Raw genomic sequence first — 21,691 nt, 5'->3', positions numbered from 1 at the left:
TCAGGATATGAGGTCGAGATATGATGACGGGATATGAGGACGGGATATGAGGACGGGATATGAGGTTGAGATATAAGGACGGGATATGGGGTTGGGATATGACAACAATATATGAGGATGGGATATGAAGTCAAAAGCTTCCTCCTTTGTTGATTTTCCTCCCCAACAAGGATTAGGAAGGAAAATCCAGGCAACCGAGGGTACTCAGCTAGTGCCAAGATAAAATAAGCATATCAGCAATGGGAAAGATATATCAGGACTGCCCGAACGGATCAGAACAAAGAGCGTTTTAAAGGGGATCACCCGCACTCTATACCTGTATATTTAGGTTAGTGGAGGTGATCCTAATGTCATTTTCACTTTAAACAGATATCAGCAATCAGGATATGGGCAAATCTGTATCATGGTCATTTAAGAGTGCATTCACACCAAAATTGTGCACTACGGTCGACGGGGGACTTTGGAAACCGTCCGCTGCCTTATCCCATTAATTTGAACGGAACAGAAAGGGGTCAGATAGTGACTCCAGTCTGGTCATTTTTCGTATCCGGTTTTGTTGCTGGACGGAAAACCATGGGCTGCCACAATTTTTAGTCCAGCAATAAAACTGATACGGTCCAAAAATGAGCCGACCAGAGTCACTATCTGACTCTGTTTGGCTCATTCAAATGAATGGGATACGACACAGGTCAGGCGGGTATACGGCAGTGGCTGGATTTTAAATTCCCCCGTCGTATTGTACAACTCCTGCAGCCCACACTGGACTGAGTGTTGTATATTTGCAATAATGAGGGAAACAATCTGTGCCCACCCTTTCTATCCAATAGTCCAGGGGTCTTCAAACTGTGGGCCTTCAGCGGTTGCAAAACTACAATTCCCAGCATGCTGGGAGTTGTAGTTTTGCAACATTTGGAGGTTCACAGTTTGGAGACCACTGTGATAGACCTTTTTATTTCCTTTAGAGCTGTGTGTAAAAAAGATAAAGTAGAATGATTTCTGACCAATATAATTAGGGTTAAATAGCACTAACAGTAATATGTCAATAGAGGGAACTGGGTTACACCAAAGAGACCCTTACATATGGGGTCCTATCTTGGTGGGGACCCCTGCAAGTCACGTCCAACACAAACCTGAATGTTTGGGGGAGATTTATCAAAACCTGTGAAGAGGAAGAGTGGTGCAGTTGCCCATGGCAACCAGATTGCTTCTTTCATTTTTCACATGTCTCTTTAAAAATGAAAGAAGCGATCTGATTGGTTGCCATGGGCAACTGCACCACTCTTCCTCTACACAGTTTTTGAGAAGTCTCCCCTTTTGAGCGCAGTACATTCATTTTCAGCAGGTGGGCGTGTCATCAAGCGTCACGTGATAGTACTCGCAGCCAATGACGGGCGGCTGTATCGCTCCTTCTGTAGTTGCAGCCTGAGGAGAACAGGGAGAGCTCGCAGTGTGCTGCCGGTGTCGGGTCCGGGGCTCATGGACTAAACTCCGGCAATATGACCCAACAACCCAACGGAACTGTCCGCAATGGCACCCAGGAGCCCGGCCAGAACAAGGGAAAGAAAGAGGTCAAAATCGTTATAGTGGGAGATGGAGGCTGCGGGAAAACTTCTCTGCTCATGGTCTATGCCAAGGGCTCCTTCCCTGAGGTGGGTACTAGCCCGGGGTCTGGGTGGCCATAGGTGAGGTGCACCTGTTAACCTGTGTACATGTAGGACGCAGTTCAGACTATGAGGAAAACGCTGTTCAATGATAGCTATAGGAGTATACGTGATATACTACGTGGTCTGTATTATATCTATATGCACAGTGACTTATTATTTGTGCCAGGCTTTTCTGATGGTTCAAGTCCATGCTTGTCAATATATATATATATATATATATATATATATATATATATATATACTCTTACTGCTATTATAGTGTTTCCCAACCAGTGTGCCTCCAGCTGTTGCAAAACTACAGCTCCCAGCCTTCGGCTGTCTGGGCATGCTGGGAGTTGTAGTTTTGCAACAGCTGGAGGCACACTGGTTGGGAAACACTGGCCTAGACAAAGTGCTGTTCAGATGTGATGGGAATCCAGCCTGTCCAAGCATGCTGGGAGTTGTAGTTTTGCAACAGCTGGAGGCACACTAGTTGGGAAACACTGGCCTTGACAAAGTGCTGTTCAGATGTGATGGTAGTTGCATGCTGGGAGTTGTAGTTTGGCAACAGCTGGGCATGGTAGATGCTTTGCACAAGGTGCGGTTTCTTTGCATGTTCGAGAGGAGCGGGGGGCACAGAGATGAACTACATCTGTCAGCAGACACATCAGTTCAGATGAGTGTTTCCCAACCAGGGTGCCTCCAGCTGTTGTAAAACTACAACTCCCAGCATGTCCGGACAGCCAAAGGCTGTCTGGGCATGCTGGGAGTTGTAGTTTTACAACAACTGGAGGCACCCTGGTTGGGAAACCCTGGTTCAGATAAATGCAAGTCAATAAGATGTCTTAATTGTAGCTATAAGGCAGTGTTCACATGTCGCCTTTAACATATGTTTTTTTGCGTTGGTTAAACTCCTGTTTACCAAAACAAAATACACACTAAGAAGACAATGGAGTCATTTATCAAGAATATTAACATGCAAATTTTATTGAATAAAAAAAATAATAATAATAATAATGGGGGGGGGGGAACCATACACAGCAGGGGAACAAGAACAACAATTTTTACCGTATCACAGTACAAGTTGCAAGGTAAGTATACAGGAATAGTGAAACAGACAAACGTCTTAACAAGAGTGAAACAATACAGACTCAATGTATATAAATGTAAACCATGTACAATACCAACCTAAATTAAATATAAAGTGGCTAGTGTAGCAGGAGTGACGGCACCCCAACGTACGTTTCGGCGATATGCTTCATCCTGGGGGTCGAAACAAACAAAACAAAAATGCCTAGTGTGAACACAACCCGAGTTGTTGCTGCACTCCCATTTAATTCTATTTAGGAGTGTGTTATGGCTAACAGGCATCAGGCGACTGGCACTGTTGTGGGACGCTGGATAGGCAAATTTACTTTTTAATATGACTGACATGCAAGAGAGTTAAAATCTGGTCCTATTCACTAAGGATTTGTTGGCAGATTCCACCGATAATCTGGTGCCATGACAGCAATTTTATCACCCGTCTGGAAAATATATTTCAGACAGCGCTTGTTTCCCCAACGCAGCTTCATAGGTTCCCTGTAGTCACTTATTTCCCCTATTTATTACATTTAACATTGCAGCTCTGTGTTCTGCTGAAAGAATGAACAAGTAAATTTTTTCGGCAGGTGAAATTCTGTAATTTGCACTGTGCAGTGGAATCCCATTGACAGCAATGGGTTTCTTCTGCATCGGAATTTTCAAGCGGAATTCTGCTTGGAATTACCATAGTGTTCATGGACCCTTAAAGAGTAGCTCCCACCATGCTATATTTTTTTTTCTGTCCCTGCCTTTTGCACATCTATCCCTAACCCCCTCCCTGCTTTAAATTATTTTTTTTTTTTACTATAATAAAAATAACTTTTTGTCTGCCTGGTAGCATGCTCACTACCAGGCAGACTTCCCCAGCAGGCACCACGTCACTGATGCCTGCTTGGGCCGACACTTCCGCCCTTAGCTGAAGGCACCCTGTGTAGATGAACTTTAACTTCCATGTGGCGCCACGCCCGCTGCCGCATACCCCATTCCCTCCGTCACCCCCCCCCCCCCGCATACCCCGTTCCCTCCGTCACACACACACGCACCCCCCCCCCCTCCTCCTTCTGATGCTTACTGATACTGATACTGCAGCGGGCGTGCAGGGGCGGCGATGACATGTGCGGGAGGAGTGGCCTCCCAGCCAGTGGCCAGGGAGCCAATGCGCTCGCTCCCGCCTGTCTGATTGACAGGCAGGGAGCGAGCGCATTGTAAATGAATAAGGACCGATTGCCTGGCCGCAATCAGTCTGAATTCAGGCGTGACGTCACGCCAAGCTGCAGCCGGCCACTAGGAGGGAGACCCCTAGTGGCCTGTTTTCAAACGTAAAATTCGCCCTCAAAATGAAAAAATAAATAATGAAAATATTTTACAGATATGTTGTAGTACATAAGTACTACAACATATCGAAAAATAAAGTTGGTGACAGTGCCCATTTAAGGCTAGGTTCACACTACGGAATTTGCGCCTGCAATTCCACTTTGAAATTGCAGGGAGAAATTCTGCTTGCTAAAATGTATAGTGTAGTGAATGGGTTTCCGTTCACAAATTCACACTTCAGAATTTGTGAACGGAAAATCCGCTTGGAAATTTCCGCCTGAAGAATGGCGTTGCTCATTCTTCAGGCGGAAATACTCACAGAACCCATTGCAGTCTATTGGCGACTGCAGTGTCTGCACGGTCCCAGCGCCGACTGATTCAGTCGGCGCTGGCCGCACTGGGAATCTCCATGCGGAAACTTTCTGCCCGGAGATTTTGCAGTGTTAACCTAGACTTAAAGGGCTTTTCCAAGAACTCAATGTTGATGGGCTTTGCTCCGATTGGTAGAAGGGTTGCCTCCTGGCGATCAGCTACTTAAAGGGGCTGCTTAAGAGATTGGGAAAATCCTGCAATATCCTGCACAGCTACTAAATGCATGACGTGCAGGGGTACAGGCCAATGTAACCAGTGAATCAATGAGGAGGCTGCATGACTTGTCCAAGTGTCTGTAACCCATTTAAATAGCTAATTGTTGGAGGTGCCAAGAGTTGGCCACCACCAAACTGACACTTATTGCTCATCCTGAAGATAGGCCATCGATCTCAGAAATCCCCTTTAAGCTCAGAGTCACACGTAGTGCATCTGCATTCGGTTTTTGGCAGCTAAAGTTCAGTTTGCGGATTATCTTTCTACCCATGAAAGTCAGTCGATGGGCAACATAATCCCCCTTTTTTTTTTTTTTTTCCGGCAGAAACTTCACTTGCAGAAAATTCGCAAGCGGCATTTGAGCTGCGGGAAACCCACTGTGGACGCACTTTGTGTACCCTACCCTAAAGTGTCCCTGTCATTTAGGAAAACATCTCACAGAGACATGTCAAAAGTTTTGCTCTTCTCCCTGCACGTTCTTGGGATCTCCAACCATGGATCATTAGAACGAGTAGGGAGAAGCGCACACTTGTGCTCTTCACTCCTTGGCCTACTAGATGGGCTCCATACACTTTGTCAACATCTGTAAACTGGCGTTAAAAAGTTTCTGTTTTTTTGCACCTGTATTTGAGCCAAAAGCAGGAGTGGATCCAAAACACAGAAAAGGTACAAATGTTTCCATTGCATTTTTTTCTGTAGGTTACGTTTTTGATTTTGGCTTACAGATACTATGAGGTGGAAGTTTTGAGAAAAACAAACAAAAAAACTGCCTTGTGTGACAGCAGCCTTATAATGGAGCCTATCTAGTGCAATTGAACAGAGATTGCAGCGAGCAAGGAAGTGAAGCGTATAACCCATTGCTTCTTCCCTCTCGTTGTGACTAATAGTGGGGATCTCAGCACTAACCAACCAAAACAAGACCCTAACCAATCTATACATGTAGTGACATCCTTCTGTGACTTGTCAGGTTTTCCAATGAACAGGGACACTTTCATCCTGATCTCGAGCTTGCAGACTCCATTTAGTTAGCAGAACCTGAGCGTAAATACTGCAAATATTAACTAAATTTTATGTCCGGTCAATTCTGCAATATAAATGGACACCAGAAGGACCCCTTTAAATTCAATGGGATCCGTTGGGCATCAGATAGAGCCTCCCACACAAGTGTGAACAATACCTAATACATTTTGTTACATTTATCTGCCTCCATCTCTGACAGACAGCTTCAACAAGTGGGCTCCACCGGAAGCTCAGTGTCCCTATCTTATTTACCATCAGTCTACAGTACAATGGCAGAACTGACACCTTAATGGTCTTATTGATTCAGTGTTGCTGTTTTATCACCTTAAACCATTGTATATGGAACATAAGATCTCCATGATAACTGCTGACATTAGACAGTTTGGCTTAGTTTAACGTAGTACGCTATTCTTTTTAATATTCTCCCTAAAAAAAACCTCTGAACTTTAAAGGTAGTACACTGAGAAACTGCAAATGTGTCCTAAAATATACAGTAAAATAATCTATCAACACATTGGTGCTTATGTATTAATCTTTGTTGTTGAGAGAAGTATGCCTCTATCTAACTTATCAGTCAACAGGATGAGCCCCGTTCAGTATATAGAACACAGCTATTAAGTAAGGGTCCACTTGGAATTTCCAATATGGAATTTCTGAAGAGTCCAACTGTTATCAATGGGATCCGCTGCACAGTGCACACTACAGAATTTCACTTTCTGCTACTGATATTCATCCCCCGGAATACTTTTGTTCATTCTTTCGGCGTAATGCAATGCCAGCTATGGGAATAGTCCTAGAGTCCCCTGGCGTTTGATTGGGTTGAGATTCTTATGCATGGATCCTAAGGGTATGTTCACATGTACATAAATCAATGTGGAAATTTTTGCTTTGCAGATTTTCCAAGTGGATTTGCTGCAGACCCATTGAGGTCAATAGGTTGCAACGTAATCTGCAAGCAGAAAACCTGCAGCGGATTATGTACGTGTAAATGAACCCATAGCGTTGGGTCACACATGCTGTATTTTTTGCAGCTGATTTTGCAACCTATTGACTTCAATCGGTAGGACAATACGCTGCAACAAAATACTGCATGTTTGACCCTACACTTAGGACTTGTTCACACGAGCGGATTTATTTGTGGGTTTCCCTCTGCGTGTTTTAAAGGGGGCCAGCTCTCCGTGGCTGTCTGCGGCAGATTTTCGGCTGCTGCGGACAGCCACGGAGAGCTTGCCCCCTTTCAAACATGTAGCGGGGAATGCGCAAATAGATGCGCTCGTGTGAACGAGCCCTTATGGTGTATTCACACGTACAGATTTGATGTTTTCAGTCAATTAGTTTACACTGAAATCTGCGGGATACTGTACGTTTGAACGTACCCTAAGGGTAGGGTTACACACTGCGTAGCACATTTCACGCTTCAAAAAATCCAATGCGCAGCGGGAAATACGCTGCATATTCTCCTATTAGCAGACACACAGGGCTTCCGCGGGGTGCACAGTGAGATTTGGAGGCTGGCCTGCGCTTCAGCTATGTAAGTGCGATGGCCCCGCCCCTAAACCTCACTGCATACACATGGCTGCAGCAATTATTGGAGAATCCACAGTGTATTACCCGATCTGCAGCAGATTTTAGGCATGAAATCTGCTGTGTATATTCAATATGTGACCCTGCCCTAAAGCTACATTTTGCTTTTCTCGGTAAATAATAATGCAGTCTTGTAAATCACAATAAATTGCAGTCTCGTAAGTCATGATAACCCTTGCACGTGTCAGAAAAGATATAGAGAAAGCAATACATATGGGTATGAGGCACAGCATGACTGCCAGCCTTATTAGTGCAATTAAATTAATACTTATGCCTTATTGTGCTTTTTTTTTTTTTTTTGTCCTGCATTGTGATAGTTCTAACAGAGTTGGACAGAAACTGTTGCAAAAGCTGTACAGAAGGGGCTTTTAAAAGGGTATCCATTATTAGAAACAAAAAAAGATGGTTGCATTTTCCTAAAAAATAAATAAAAATAAAAAAACAGCACCACACGTGTTTAGGTTATTTGTGGTATTGCAACTTTACCCTATTTGCTTTAAAGGAAAACTGTCAGCCAGTTCACCCACACTAAACCCATATACTGGGTGATAGTGTGGGTGAACTGGAGTCCAATGAGGGGTCACTTACTTTAGTGTGTGCCCTGGCTGCTGTGTTGTCCCCTGCTAAAGTTCTGTTTGTCCTCTTTAGTAGCGCTTTAAAGGCGGTCCTAATGACATGAGAGCTGTGCATCCCCGGAGAAGGCTCTGCGCAGTGTAACTCCAGGCCCTCGCTACTCCCGACTTCTGCAGCGAGGGCCTGGTGCATGGGCAGTTACACTGCGCAGAGCGCTCCCGGGGATGCACAGCTCTCACATAATCAGGATGTGAGAGCTGTGTAAAATCTTCTCTGCAGACAGAGCGCTGCGCTCTGGGGGCATGTGAAGAAAATGAATATGTAAACCACCGAGGCGGGCTTAGGCCCCTTCCTCCAGGACCCAAAGATATATGGACGCTGGGGGGCCGCTTACAAAGCGCTACTACAGAGAGGACAAACAGAACTTTAGCGGGGGACAACTCAGCGGTCAGGGCACACACTAAAGTAAGTGACCCCTCGTTGGACTCCAGTTCACCCACACTATCACCCAGTATATTGGGTTTAGTGTGGGGGAACTGGCTGACAGTTTTCCTTTAATGAAACTAAGCTGCAATACCACACAGAACCTGGCACTGCTTTTTCTAATCCTGGATAACCCTTTTTAAGGGTACGTTCACATGTGCAAATTTTGCTATCCATTAAAGGGATACTCCGCTACCCAGCATCCAGATCGAGTTCCGAACGCTGTGTGTAGGCTTCTGTGTTCACGCCTGCTCCCTCGTGTCGTGACGTCCTGCCCCCTCAATGCAAGTCCCATAGACTTTCATTGAGGGGGCAGACGTGAACACGGAAGCCCGCACACAGCGTTCGAAACCCAATGTTCCGGGTGCTGGGAAGCGGAGTAACCCTTTTAAGTCAGTGGGCAGTATGGCTGCATGATATATCGCAAAAGCAATCGAATCGCGATTATTTTTTTTCTTGCGATACGGCTCCCCCCAGGAAAACTTGCGATTATCTGTTTGGGCCAGCTCCAGTGTGCTGCTGCAAGTGGCGGCCAGCCAGAGCAGGTAAAAACAAATTGAAATACTAAAAGTCAGTGTTTCCCAACCAGGGTGCCTCCAGTTGTTGCGAAACTACAACTCCCAGCATGCCCGGCAAAACACTGAGCTAAGTAAAAGGGCGCAGGGAGAAAAAAAAAAACCTTCTGCTCACCTACTCCCGGTCCGTGCAGATGCCGTTCGTCTGTGAGGTCCAATGTCAATTCTCTTCTCCATATAAGCAGTAGGACCTTTCCCTTTTCAGCCAATCACTGGCCGCAGTGGTATCACGTGTGAAGTCAGTGATTGGCTGATGGGGAAAGGTCTTTTTCGGCTGCAAACACACCAGGATTCCGCCAAGATTTGAAAACTGACCGGGAAACCCAGTGTATTGCTGCAGTACAAAAAGCTACCTACTGGGGGGAGAATGTGACTGGGTGGAGATTGTGACATGGGGGTGAGAATGTGTGTGTGTGGGGGGGGGGGGGGGGGGGAATGTGACATAGGGGGAGAATGTGATGGGGGGGGGGAAGATGTGACCAATCAGGGGGGGAAGAGAGAATGTGACAGGGGGAGATGTGACCATGGGCGTTTGTCATAAAATAGGTGGAGAGATGTGAAATGGAGGAGATTGGACATGAAATGGGGGGGATTTCACCATTTATTATATTGTGTCACATATCGAAATTGCAATATTTAGGCCCATAATCGCACATTTTCCCCATATCGTGCAGTCCTAGTGGGCAGCAAATCCAAATCAGATCTGCAGCAAACATCTGGTCAGCCTAACATCTAGTCAGTTGTTCCTTCTGAACATGGTGTATGTGATATTTATCAGACAACACAAAGTTTGTATATGCTTTTTTTCTTTTGTTAGACAATATTTATTTAGTAACATTTTCAAGTAAAATCATGTGAATTCACAGACCTATACATATTTAGTATATGTTTTCTTAATATGTGATATGTAGATTGCCCTTGTCAGCCAGGCCACTATGAGATATGAAGTGATGTAAACAATGCCTTTTATGTAGGCCCCAGTACTTTTTACTTTACATCTCTTCCAGATAAGGCCGCTCTGTTCTCTGTATATGATATAAAGCTGCTATTCACAATAAAAATACAGTGTGAGTAATAACAGGTGCCAGTTGGAGTTCAGTTCATACAGTATAACAGTGCCTCACACTGATGCCAGCGCCATTCTTTAGATAAGTGCTTTAATCATTATGAATACAAATAAAAATTCCTCAGTCCAGGTAGCTGAGCACCGCTTCATGTAAGTTCTCCCTCTGCGGCATTCATGCCATAGATATAGCTGGTAAATAAGTGCACTGTATATTGTGGATGGGAGGGTAGGGCAATGTACAGACAGTACGTGGCTTTACATGTAATGGGTGGCATAGTGGCTGGGTCATAGGCTAGAATTGGCAGAGGGCATGTCGGCGTATTCTCTCTGTGGGGTCTTGTCTGTGGTTTCCTCTCATACTCTGGTCAGTCAGCCTCCTGTGAACTTGGACAAGAATGTCATGTGAGTGTGTGTGACGGGAAAATCGGATAGTGACCTTCACCATGACCAACCAGTCTCTGTGTATATTTTTTTTGTAATTCATACAGAATCTGTTTCAAGAATCAGATGTTATACTACAGAAAAAATATACGGGACAACATATCCATAATAAAATGGCATATGGCAGCATTCTGCAGTATGGAGCTATTCAAGAGTATAGTTATAGTTTGCTTTACCAATGTGCAAGAACTACACTTACACAAAGGCTATTGCATGTGTTATTATAAGAAGGTAACAAATAGTAGATAAATCAATAAATAGTAAATATTTAACATGTTGTGTGTTTGTGTATACAGTATATAGAATGAGAACAATCAGCAATTTGAGAAATAAAAAGCTGAGATTGGTTGAAATGGGCAAAACCAGACAGTTTTTGTGTCAAACAGGTTAATAAATCAGGGCCTAAATGTAGAAGGAGCAATAATGTCTTATAAAAGGGGTATTCCCAAACAAGCTGATTGGTGGAATCTAACCACTGTGACAATCCCCCCCCTATCCAGAAAACATATGGAAATTGATCCTGAATAAATAGGACAGAGCACGTATACAATTGACCGCTGTTCTCTTAATTGGCAGATTTATAACAACTTCACAATATATTTAAAAAATAATGTCCACACAATACAAAAAAATTCAGCAAAACCCACAGCATAAGTACTGTAATAACACCATACCCTTCATTGCAGTTGCTTCTAAAATGAAACCTGGTAATTGCAGTGCTGTATGAAGCGATGATATATGGGACATTCTGTGACCTAGAAAGAGTTAAACAGGGCATGGTCTTTGTTAGCTGTAAGGCACTGCCTAACACCTAGAGAATTACTGGTATTTGGGAGAACACTGCAATTTAAGCGTCTTCTTTTCCTTCCTCAGGAATGTGTTAAATATACATTTCCAGTAGCGTAGGTTTAGCGTTATGCTACATTCTGCATGTGTGGTGCTGTAGGTTGTTCAGTACTGTGTGTTATATGCAGTTAGTGAAGCATAGAGACATTGCTTACAAAGACTCAAACCCAAAGTGCACAGCATAGAGCTCACAGCTGGATTATCACTCCTCCAAAAAGCCCAGCACTGTCAAAACTACAAAGGAGGGTTCTGTGCAGAGGTTTATTAGGTGAAATGTACTTTGTGGAAGGCAAGTGCTTTCTCATTCACGTTTCCCAGCAGGACAGATAATTGTGGCTTTCTTTTCATGTCAGCCAGTGCAGCATATACTATAAACCTTGCTTTGCTTCTGCAATGCTTTTTCTTATGCATGTGTGGGTTAACCTTTTCCGAACGCACATTTAATATATTTTTGGATTACATAAACATTTTGGGGGAGATTTATCAAAACCTGCCCAGAGGAAAATTTGCTGAGTTGACCATAGCAACCAATCAGATCACTTCTTAATTTTTTTTTTTTTTTTTTAAAAGGCCCCTGAAAAGAAGGAAACAATCTGGTTACTATGGGCAACTCAGCAACATTTCCTCTGGACAGGTTTTGATAAATCTCCCCCTTTTTTTTATTTTTTATTATTTTTTTTATTATTATTGCTCTTTTCACAAGTAAGAACAATTCAGTAGAAAATGGCAGTTTAGGGGTGTGGCTTGGCGCAGAAGGAGATGGCCGCATAGCGCTTCGGCTCCCGCTCCCTGAGGCTACTGTAAGCTATAATTAGCGGTGACTTGCCGCTCCTTCATGGGGAGGAACACCCACCGCCGGACGAAACCACCTGCCTGCACAAGAGCTGCTTCTTCCCTGGGATCGATCGCCCATTACCTGCAGGCTGCTCCTGCTCCAGCCCCCCCCGCTGGCTTACGACATTGCTGTGAGGAGACTCCGCTCTCGGACAGTGGGCGCTGCGCTATCGCAAGCAGCGCATGCGCCCAGAATCCCACCTGGTTCTCCTGTACCCCTGCCACAGGGTCACCGGCGACAGCACTCCACACCGCCGTTCCTGGGGTCCTCCGGCAGCACTTCCTGTGAGGCCGCCTGGAAGGTGGCCTCAGGACTCCCCTACAGGCTTACGGAGATCACCGGTGAGTTAGACTATAGGTGCTCTTAGTGAAGAAGTCTCCCATCCGACTTCTCCCCCTTACTCAAGCACCTGCTAGTTCTCTGCCCATATCCTCCCTGGGCTGCACCTCACCATCTTGTGCGGCCTTGGTAAAGGGAGAGGTCCCTACCTCTGCAGAAAGTGCTCCTGAGGATACCAGGGAGCCTGCATTAACCCTGTCTTCCCCATTGAAGCTCTGGACGCTCCTCTGTTACCTGCAGCAGAGATTGGGCAGCACCCTCAGATTCCCCAGTCCTCTCTCCCTGTGGGGTTTGCCCTGAGACTCCTCTCCACCCGGTGTCTCTGAAGCCCCAAAGATCTAAATTGGCTTCCCCCCCCAGCTCCTCCCCACACGCTCATCTCCAGCAACCACCCGGCCTCCTGCAGCCTTACCTCTGTGGGATACTGCCTCTGACCCTGGCCTGGTCTGCTCAGGTCTGCCTGCCTCCTTGCCTTTTCCTCCTGATTTGGGTCAGCTCCTTTCACAAATCCCTACTAAAGAGGACTTTCGCTCCCTCATCTCTGAAGTCAATGACGCGTGCAGGGCAGAAATTTCCTCACTTTGTCAGGATCTCCAGCATGTGTCCGACAGGGTGGAGGGGCTTGAAGAAAAGCATGACCATACTAGGGCCTACAGTGCACTTCTCCAATCCACCATTGCTTCCTAGTCGAATTTTCTCAGCGACCTTCATAATCACGTGGAGGATCTGGATAACAACATTCGCTGCTGGAAGCTATATTGAACATGATTCTGGGCGAACCTCCATCTGGATTAAATTGGGATGTGCACACCGGGCCCGCCGCCCTAAACCTTCTCATGGACCCCCCGAGATGTAATTTGCTGTCTTGCGGACTTTCAGGTGAAGAAGGTGATCATGGCTAAAGCCCGGTCCATGAGACGTTTGACATTGATGGTGCCCCTGTGCAGCTGTATCAGGACTTGTCATGGGTGATCCTATGGAAGCAACATATGCTTCAGCCTCTTCTGGTGGTCCTTCGCTCTGACCAAATCCCGTGCAGGTGGTCCTTCCCGTTTGCACTACAAGCTCGCAAAGATAGACGCTCTGCTGTTCTGTGTGCTTATTCTGACCTTCCGGCCTTTTGTTCTGCTCTGGACTTGCCTATCCCACAACTGATTGATTGGGGCCTCTCTCCTCCACCTCTTCCCCCAATGTGGCAGCCTGTCCAGGCTAGGCGCCTAACTACCGGTCGCTGCTTGACCTCCCAGACCCAGCAGAGCCCAGTTGCTGATCCACCCTGAGGACTTCTTCGAGACATGCTGTGATAGTCCTTTTCGCTATCTAGGGATGGCTTTTTTATGTTTGATTCTCCTTTTGAATGTTTGCATTTAATACCTTGTTAATGTTATACTGGCTACCTTTCTATTTACTTGGTCACTGTTTATTGCTTCATTGGTGTGGCCTGGGGGGGGGGGGGACACTGCCCTGTTTCTGGTAGTTTCTTTCTGGTGCGTTCCTCGATTTTCACCCATTGAGGCTATGGCAATGATAGGGTCCTGGACAGGGTGTTCGATATCCTTGCTTTCTCCCTGTTCTTTGGCCTCTGCTCTGATTGTTCAGTCATTGGTTTTGTTTCTTTATAGGTCGTCCATTTGTGGTGTCCTTTATGTCGATGTCTGTCAGTTTTCTGTCCAGTCTCCAGTTCTTTGTTCTCGGTTTCTTTCCTTCTTTCTCTGGTGTGTGTGTGTGTGTGTGTGTGTGTGTGGTGTGCCTTCTACAGCGGGAAGTAGTTACTCAGCGGTCCAAAATAGTTTTACCTTCAGGAGACTCACTTTGACCATTAGGGCTCCTTTTCAATTTCTTCATCACCTGAATCCCCAGGTTTTTATGGCTTCTGCTCATCGGAAGGTTGCTGGGGTGGCTATCCTCATCTCTTGCACCGGTCCTCTCCTTGTTACTTCCCATTATGCTCTGGGGGGTAAGCAGCTCATTCTTTGCAATCTCTATGCCCCTAGCTCCACCCAGGTCCCTTTTCTGCGGCGAGTCCTTGCTCGCCTTCACCTTGCTCTGCTTGGTTAATAGGGAACTTCAATAGGGGGGACTTTAATCTGTTTTTTTCCCCCCTACTATGGACCGCCACTCCACTGTGGCCTCCCCTGCTCTGTTGCGCCTTTCTACTGTCTTCCGGCGCTTGGTCCGTGCTTCCTCTCTCTATGATCTCTGGCATATTAATCACACTACTGACCGTTCCTTTACTTTCTATTCTCACCCTCATAAACTTCATACTCATATAGACTACTTCTTTGGCAATCTCCCTATGGTTCGTATGCTTGCTGATGCCTCCCTGGACCCCATCTCATTGTCAGATCATGGTCCGATCCTCCTTTTTCTCCCTTTACCTCTCATTCTAGACTTTGCCATTGGTGCCTCAATGACTCATTACTTAAGTTTCCATCTTCCCGAGACTCGCTACTACAGTGCCTATCTGACTATTTTGCCACTAATGACTGATCTGTGTCCTCCCAGGCGGTGCTGTGGGAGGCTCATAAATCCGTGGTGCGAGGCCATTGTATTGTTTTGGGCTCTAGACTTAAACGTGATTCTGTGGCTCGTGATCGGGAACTTCTGAAACGGCTTTCTGATCTAGAAGCTCTTTGAATATCTTCATCCTCCCTGTCGGTGCTAAGGCGGCTGGTTGCTGCTCAGTCCCAACTGGCTGCTCTGGCCCTGCGAAAGGTGGAGCGTAACCTACTCTGTGCCAAGCAGCACTTTTATGAAAAAAGGCAAAGCTCACACAATGCGGGCTAGACGCCTGCAGACAGTGCGGCTGCGCAGTCTCCCTCTGCCCTGAGGGACTCCTCGGGGGTACTTCATCACCATCCTGATAAGATTTCCCAACTCTTTTTTTGACTATTACTCCAAGCTTTATTCCGTCTGCCCCGGACAAGCGAGCTGCAGTGTTAGATTTATATTGGTCCCGATGCAGTCTACCGACTTTATCGGAGTCTGATTTGTGAGGTACTTAATGCTCTTATTACTTTGGAGGAAATGTGTTTGGAGTCCTTAAGGGTATGTTCACACTGAGGAATTGGAGAGGAATTTCCACGAGTAATTCTGCTCGCTTTTCCTCTCCAAATCATTCAGCAGTGAAAATCCCCATAGAGCTGTACAGAATTTCTGCCCCTCAGTTCACACTGAGTAATTTCCTCAAGCAGAATTCTGATGAGGAAGTCTGTACCGCTTGAAGAAAGAACATGTTCTTTCTTTCAGGCGGAATCGGCGTTGTTCTCCCATAGAGATCAATGTTGTTGTTTTTTTTTTTTTGTCAGAAGCATTTCCACGGGGAATCGGTGCGGAATTTCTGCATGGGAAAAAATAAATACATTTTATGAATAGAAATACTTTATACTCCTCCTCCGCATGAAACCTACATTTCCGCGCGAAATCTCTGAGTTCTTGTGGAAAAGTAACAATATTTTGAGGCAGAAAATTTCTGCTTGATTTCCGCCCCAATTCCTCAGTGTGAACATACCCTAAGACTCTACCTGCGGGGCGCTCCCCTGGTCCAGATGGTTTCACCTACGGTGCCTAGACTTGTTTCCCTTTTTAATTCCTTCATTGGGGGGAGGAGATCCTGCGGTCCTTACTACACTCACTGATTACTTTGATCCCTAAGCCTGACAAAGATCTCACAATTGCTCTAGCTACAGGCCCATAGCTTTCCTTTGCTTAGATCTCAAGCTTTTTTCGAAAGTCCTGACGGCACGCCTTCCCTGTTTTTTCTTCTTCCAGCCCTTGTGCATAAAGATCAAGTTGGCTTTGTCCCTTGTCGTCCCTTATAGATCTGATTAATCGAAGGTCTGAACAGGCCCTGATATTGAGTTTGGATGCTGAAAAGGCCTTTGACAGGTTGGGATGGCCTTTTCTTTTTGCCACCCTCCAACATTTTGGAATTACGGGGAATTTTCTAACAGCACTGCAGGGTCTTTATTCCTCTCAAACTTCCTCACGTTTCCTCCTCTACCTTTTCCTCTTTTTAATGGCTGATTTTTTTTTGCCTTGCGTATCGAACCTTTAGCGGCCATGATCCGGAGGGATCCAGATGTCTCCGGGTTCTCCATACATTATAAGGAATACAAGATTTGCCTCTTTGCTGATGCTGTCCTCCTTACTCTCTTTAAACCTCTGGTCTCTCTCCCTAGCCTGTATAGGGTTCTTCATTCTTATGGCGTCGTTTCAGGGTACAAGGTGACCCTATCTAAGTCTGTAGCACTCCCCCTGAACCTACTCCCATCTCTGCCTACTTTTTTACAAACTAACTTCTCCTTCTCCTTTAAAGGGGGTACCGTAGAATTTTTTTTAAATCAACTGGTGCCAGAAAGTTAAACAGATTTGTAAATCACTTCTATTAAAAAATCTTAATCCTTCCAGTACTTTTTAGGGGCTGTATACTAGAATCCAAAAAAGGAAGGCATTTCCTCTGATGTCATGACCACAGTGCTCTCTGCTGACCTCTGCTGTCCATTTTAGGAACTGCCCAGAGCAGAGGAAAATCCCCATAGCAAACATATGCTGCTCTGAACAGTTCCTAAAATGGACAGCAGAGAGCACTGTGGTCATGAGATCAGAGGAAATGCATTCCTTTTTTTGATTTCTCTTTAGTATACAGCCCCTGGAAAGATTAAAATTTTTTAATAGAAGTGATTTACAAATTTGTTTAACTTTCTGGCACCAGTTGATAAAAAATAAATAAATAAATAAATAAATAAAGTTTTCCACGGGAGCACGCCTTTTAAATGGTCGCCTTCTATCGTGAAATACCTGGGGGTACTGCTGTCTCCTTCTTATTCATCCCTCTATTCTAATAATTTTCCCTCCCTTTTTCGTGACCTGCAGGCTCTTATGGAGAAATGGTGATCTCAATGTTTTTCTTTTTTTGAAATTAAGTTAAAATGACCATCCTCCCTAAATTGCTTTATTACTTTGAGATTTTACCTGTTAGAATTCCTCTCTCTGTTCTCCGTTCCTTTAAGTCTGCTATTATTCGATTTATTTGGGATGCTAAGAGGCATCGGGTTCCTATGTCAGTTATGCTAGCCAGCAGATCTATGGGGGGTTTAGGTGGGCCTGATGTCAACAAATATTACTGGGCAGCCCATTTACACCATTTGGCGGCATGGTCTACGTACCATGCCTATAGTCGCTGTATGGAGCTGGAAAAATTATGGTTAGCCCCAGTCCACCCGAATACTCTCTTGTGGAGCCCCCCCCCCCCCATGCTTCCATAGGTCCTTTGTTGGGTACCATGTCCTTTTTCCTGCTATGGCGGGGCCGATACTAGACATTTGCATGGTATCGGGTACTCGTCTAATGTCCCCGATACCTGCTGCCGCTCCACTGCCCCGTTCTCCCGTCTTCCGGGCTGCATCATGTCGTCCTATGGAGGAGCATGTGACACACACGTCACTCCGCCTCCTCCCCTGCGCCCAGTGTAACGCTACGCAGGAAGCAGAGTGACATGTATGTCACATGCTCCTCCATAGGATGACATGATGCGAACTGGAGAACGGGGCAAGGAGGTAGGCTTCTACTAATATCTACCGGGGGGGGGGGAGGGCCCCTGCTGCTGTCTAGAGGGGGGGGGGGCCCTGCTGCTGTCTAGAGGGGGGGGGGCCCTGCTGCTGTCTAAAGAGGGGGGCTGCTGCTGTCTAAAGGGGGGCCCACTGTCTAAAGGGGGCTGTGGTCTACAGGGGGGGCTGCTACTTATGTCTACAGGGGGGCTGCTGTCTACAAGGGGGCTGCTGCTAATCTCTGCAAGGGGATACTACCTACTATTAACCCCTTAAGGACTCAGGGTTTTTCCGTTTTTGCACTTTCGTTTTTTCCTCCTTACCTTTTAAAAATCATAACCCTTTCAATTTTCCACCTAAAAATCCATATTATGGCTTATTTTTTGCGTCGCCAATTCTACTTTGCAGTGACATTAGTCATTTTACCCAAAAATGCACGGCGAAACGGAAAAAAAAATCATTGTGCGACAAAATCGAAAAAAAAACGCCATTTTGTAACTTTTGGGGGCTTTCGTTTCTACGCAGTGCATATTTCGGTAAAAATTACACCTTATCTTTATTCTGTAGGTCCATACGGTTAAAATGATACCCTACTTATATAGGTTTGATTTTGTCGCACTTCTGGAAAAAATCATAACTACATGCAGGAAAATTTATATGTTTAAAAATGTCATCTTCCGACCCCTATAACTTTTTTTATTTTTCCACGTATGGGGTGGTATGAGGACACATTTTTTGCGCCGTGATCTGAAGTTTTTATCGGTATGATTTTTGTTTTGATCGGACTTTTTGATCACTTTTTATTCATTTTTTAATGATATAAAAAGTGACCAAAATACGCTTTTTTGGACTTTGGAATTTTTTTGCGCATACGCCATTGACCGTACGGCTTAATTAATGATATATTTTTATAGTTCGGACATTTACGCACGCGGTGATACCACATATGTTTATTTTTTATTTTTTTTACACTGTTTTATTTTTTTTCTGGGAAAAGGGGGGTGATTCAAACTTTTATTAGGGAAGGGGTTAAATGACCTTTATTAACACTTTTTTTTTACATTTTTTTTGCAGTGTTATAGGTCCCATAGGGACCTATAACACTGCACACACTGATCTCTAATGCTGATCACTGGCGTGTATTAACACGCCTGTGATCAGTGTTATCGGCGCTTGACTGCTCCTGCCTGGATCTCAGGCACGGAGCAGTCATTCGTCGATCGGACACCGGGGAGGCAGGTAAGAGCCCTCCCGGTGTCCGATCAGCTGTTCGGGACGCCGCGATTTCACCGCGGCGGTCCCGAACAGCCCGACTGAGCAGCCGGGTCACTTTCACTTTCACTTTAGAAGCGGCGGTCAGCTTTGACCGCCGCTTCTAAAGGGTTAATACCGCACATCGCCGCGATCGGCGATGTGTGGTATTAGCCGCGGGTCCCGGCCGTTGATTAGCGCCGGGACCGACGCGATATGATGCGGGATCGCGGCGCGATCCCGCTTCATATCGCGGGAGCCGGCGCAGGACGTAAATATACGTCCTGCATCGTTAAGGGGTTAAAGACAATCTTACAGCAGAGTCACCTGCACTAACTTGAATTTATATGTAGATAGTGCAGGTGACCCGGTTTCTACCGCTGCTCACCATGTGGTCATCGTTCACTCCGCCAATGCTAATTCCCTGTTCTGTCCAATGGAGAAGAGAGAAATCTTTGCGTATACTACAGCAGCAGCCTCCATTGTACACAACAAGGAACCACATATCAGCACGGTAAGCAGCACCAGAAACCGCGTCACCATGCTGTCAGATTCCCTTTAAAATAGAAGTACTCGTACTTGGTATCGGCGAGTACTAGAATTAAAGTATCGGTACTCGGTCTTAATAAAATGGTATAGGGACATCCCTAGCTGGGAGTATTGCTCTTGGAAGTTTAAACTTTCTTCCTCTCTCTTTCCCCTTCAATCTTTTCTATATCGCCCGGCTTTTCCCTCTGGTTTGAATTCTGGGATGATTCGAGAGTGGGGCTCTTTGGGTGTCTTTTTCTGGTCAGATGTCGTTGATCCCCTCTCTTGTACCCTTCTCTCCTTTGAACAATTGACCTCACGCAAGACTCTTTAACCCCCCCCCCCCCCCCCCCCCCGACTGAGGAACTTCCCTACCAGCAACTTCGCAACTATTTGTTCTCTAACAGGGGGTCTCTGGCTGTGTCCATCCCCTCTTGTTTTGAGCGGCTGTGTTGGAATGGACCTCAGCTGCAGTGCTGTCCCCACATCGGGGGACTAATGTTACCTGCAGGCGCTGCTCTTGTTCTCCTCCTGTGAGCCGCGGCGCTGGAAATGAATGAGTTGTGAGCCGTGGGTGCAGAACTTCTGTTTGGAGAATTGAAGCTGTCGCCTTTCCCTGCAAGCGCAGAAAGCCAGTGGGCTGTGGGCGCTGCAGAAATTCTGTAAGTCCCTGTGTATTTGGGTGCCCTTTCTGTGCCCTCTTTGATTTATTCTGTAGGTCCATATGGTTAAAAGGATACCCAATTTATGTAGGTTTTATTTTATTTTAATACTTAAAAAAAATTATAAACTATATGCACCAAAATTTGTATGTTTAAAATTGTCATATTGTGACCCCTATAACTTTATTTTTTATTTTTTTGTGTACGGGGTGTTATGAGGGCTTTTTTTTTTTTTTTTTTTTTTTTTTTTAACAGCCATCTGTAGTTTTTTATCGGTACCATTTTTGTTTTGATGGGACTTTTTGATCACTTTTTAATAATTTTATGGTTATATGAAATGACCATAAATTACTTTATTTTTTTTTTTGCATGTACGCCATCGACCGTGTGGTTTAGCTAACATTGTATTTTAATAGTTTGGACATTTATGCACACGGCGGTACCACATATGATAATTTTTATTCTTTATTACATTATTTTATTTCAAAAATGGGAAAAGGGGGGTGATTTAAACTTTTAATAGGGAAGGGGTTAATGAACTTTTATTCCATTTAATTTATTTATTTTTAGCCCACAGCACTGGTCAGTGTAACCGGTGCTCTGCTGCTCTAGCCTGCTGCGCAGGCATGGAGCAATAGATCGCCGATCGGGTGACGGATAGGCAGGTGAGGACCCTCCTGTCATCTGGTAAGCTAATCGGGACTATCGCGACAAAATCGCAATGTCCCAATCAGCTCCGCTGAGCTGCCGGGATTCTTTTTACTTTCGCTTTAGACGCCGCGATAAACTTTGATCGTGGCGTCTAAAGGGTTAATGCCGGGCCCGTGGGTCCTGGCTCCCCGTAGCAACTGGGACCCATGGGGTTTAACCCGTTCTCAGCCAGTGAGAGTGGTTTAAATCTGTTATACTTGACCTTAAGGATCGGGGATGCAGGGCGCCCTGCGTCCCAAGGAGGTTAATAGTATCTGATGTTTATAATACAGCATGTTTACCGTTTTGACCTTAAGGACTCTGCGTACCTGTATTCCCTGGCCCAGTATAACGGGTTTAAACCCTTCTCACCGGCTGAAAACGGGTTAAGCCCCTTGGGTCCCGGTTGCTACGGGCAACCAAAACCTGCTTCTAATGCTGGGTTCAGCCAATCGGGCCGATGCCCGGCATTAACCCTTTAAGAGCTGAGATCAAAGTTGATCGTGGTGTCTAAAGCGAAAGTGAAAGAATCCCGGCAGCTCAGCGGAGCTGATCGGGACTATCGAGACAAAATCGTGATGTCCCGATCTTCTTACCGGACGGCATTGAACAGTGTAAGCAATC

At 45.5% G+C, this 21,691-nt stretch overlaps 1 protein-coding gene across 1 annotated transcript in view; it reads left to right on the top strand.

Annotated features, from left to right (window-relative positions):
• Positions 1–1,374: 1,374 nt before the first annotated feature.
• RHOF (ras homolog family member F, filopodia associated) overlaps positions 1,375–21,691 on the top strand; it is a 91,038-nt gene continuing 70,721 nt past the window's right edge. Inside the window, exon 1 of the mRNA XM_056534897.1 lies at positions 1,375–1,649. Within this exon, the coding sequence (XP_056390872.1) occupies positions 1,497–1,649 (153 nt within the window). The 5' untranslated portion in view covers positions 1,375–1,496. The remainder of the gene's footprint in view (positions 1,650–21,691) is intronic.

This window comes from Hyla sarda, chromosome 1 (genome assembly GCF_029499605.1).
Source record: "Hyla sarda isolate aHylSar1 chromosome 1, aHylSar1.hap1, whole genome shotgun sequence".
Classification (NCBI taxonomy): domain Eukaryota; kingdom Metazoa; phylum Chordata; class Amphibia; order Anura; family Hylidae; genus Hyla; species Hyla sarda.
This window is presented reverse-complemented; position numbering and strand designations above follow the sequence as displayed.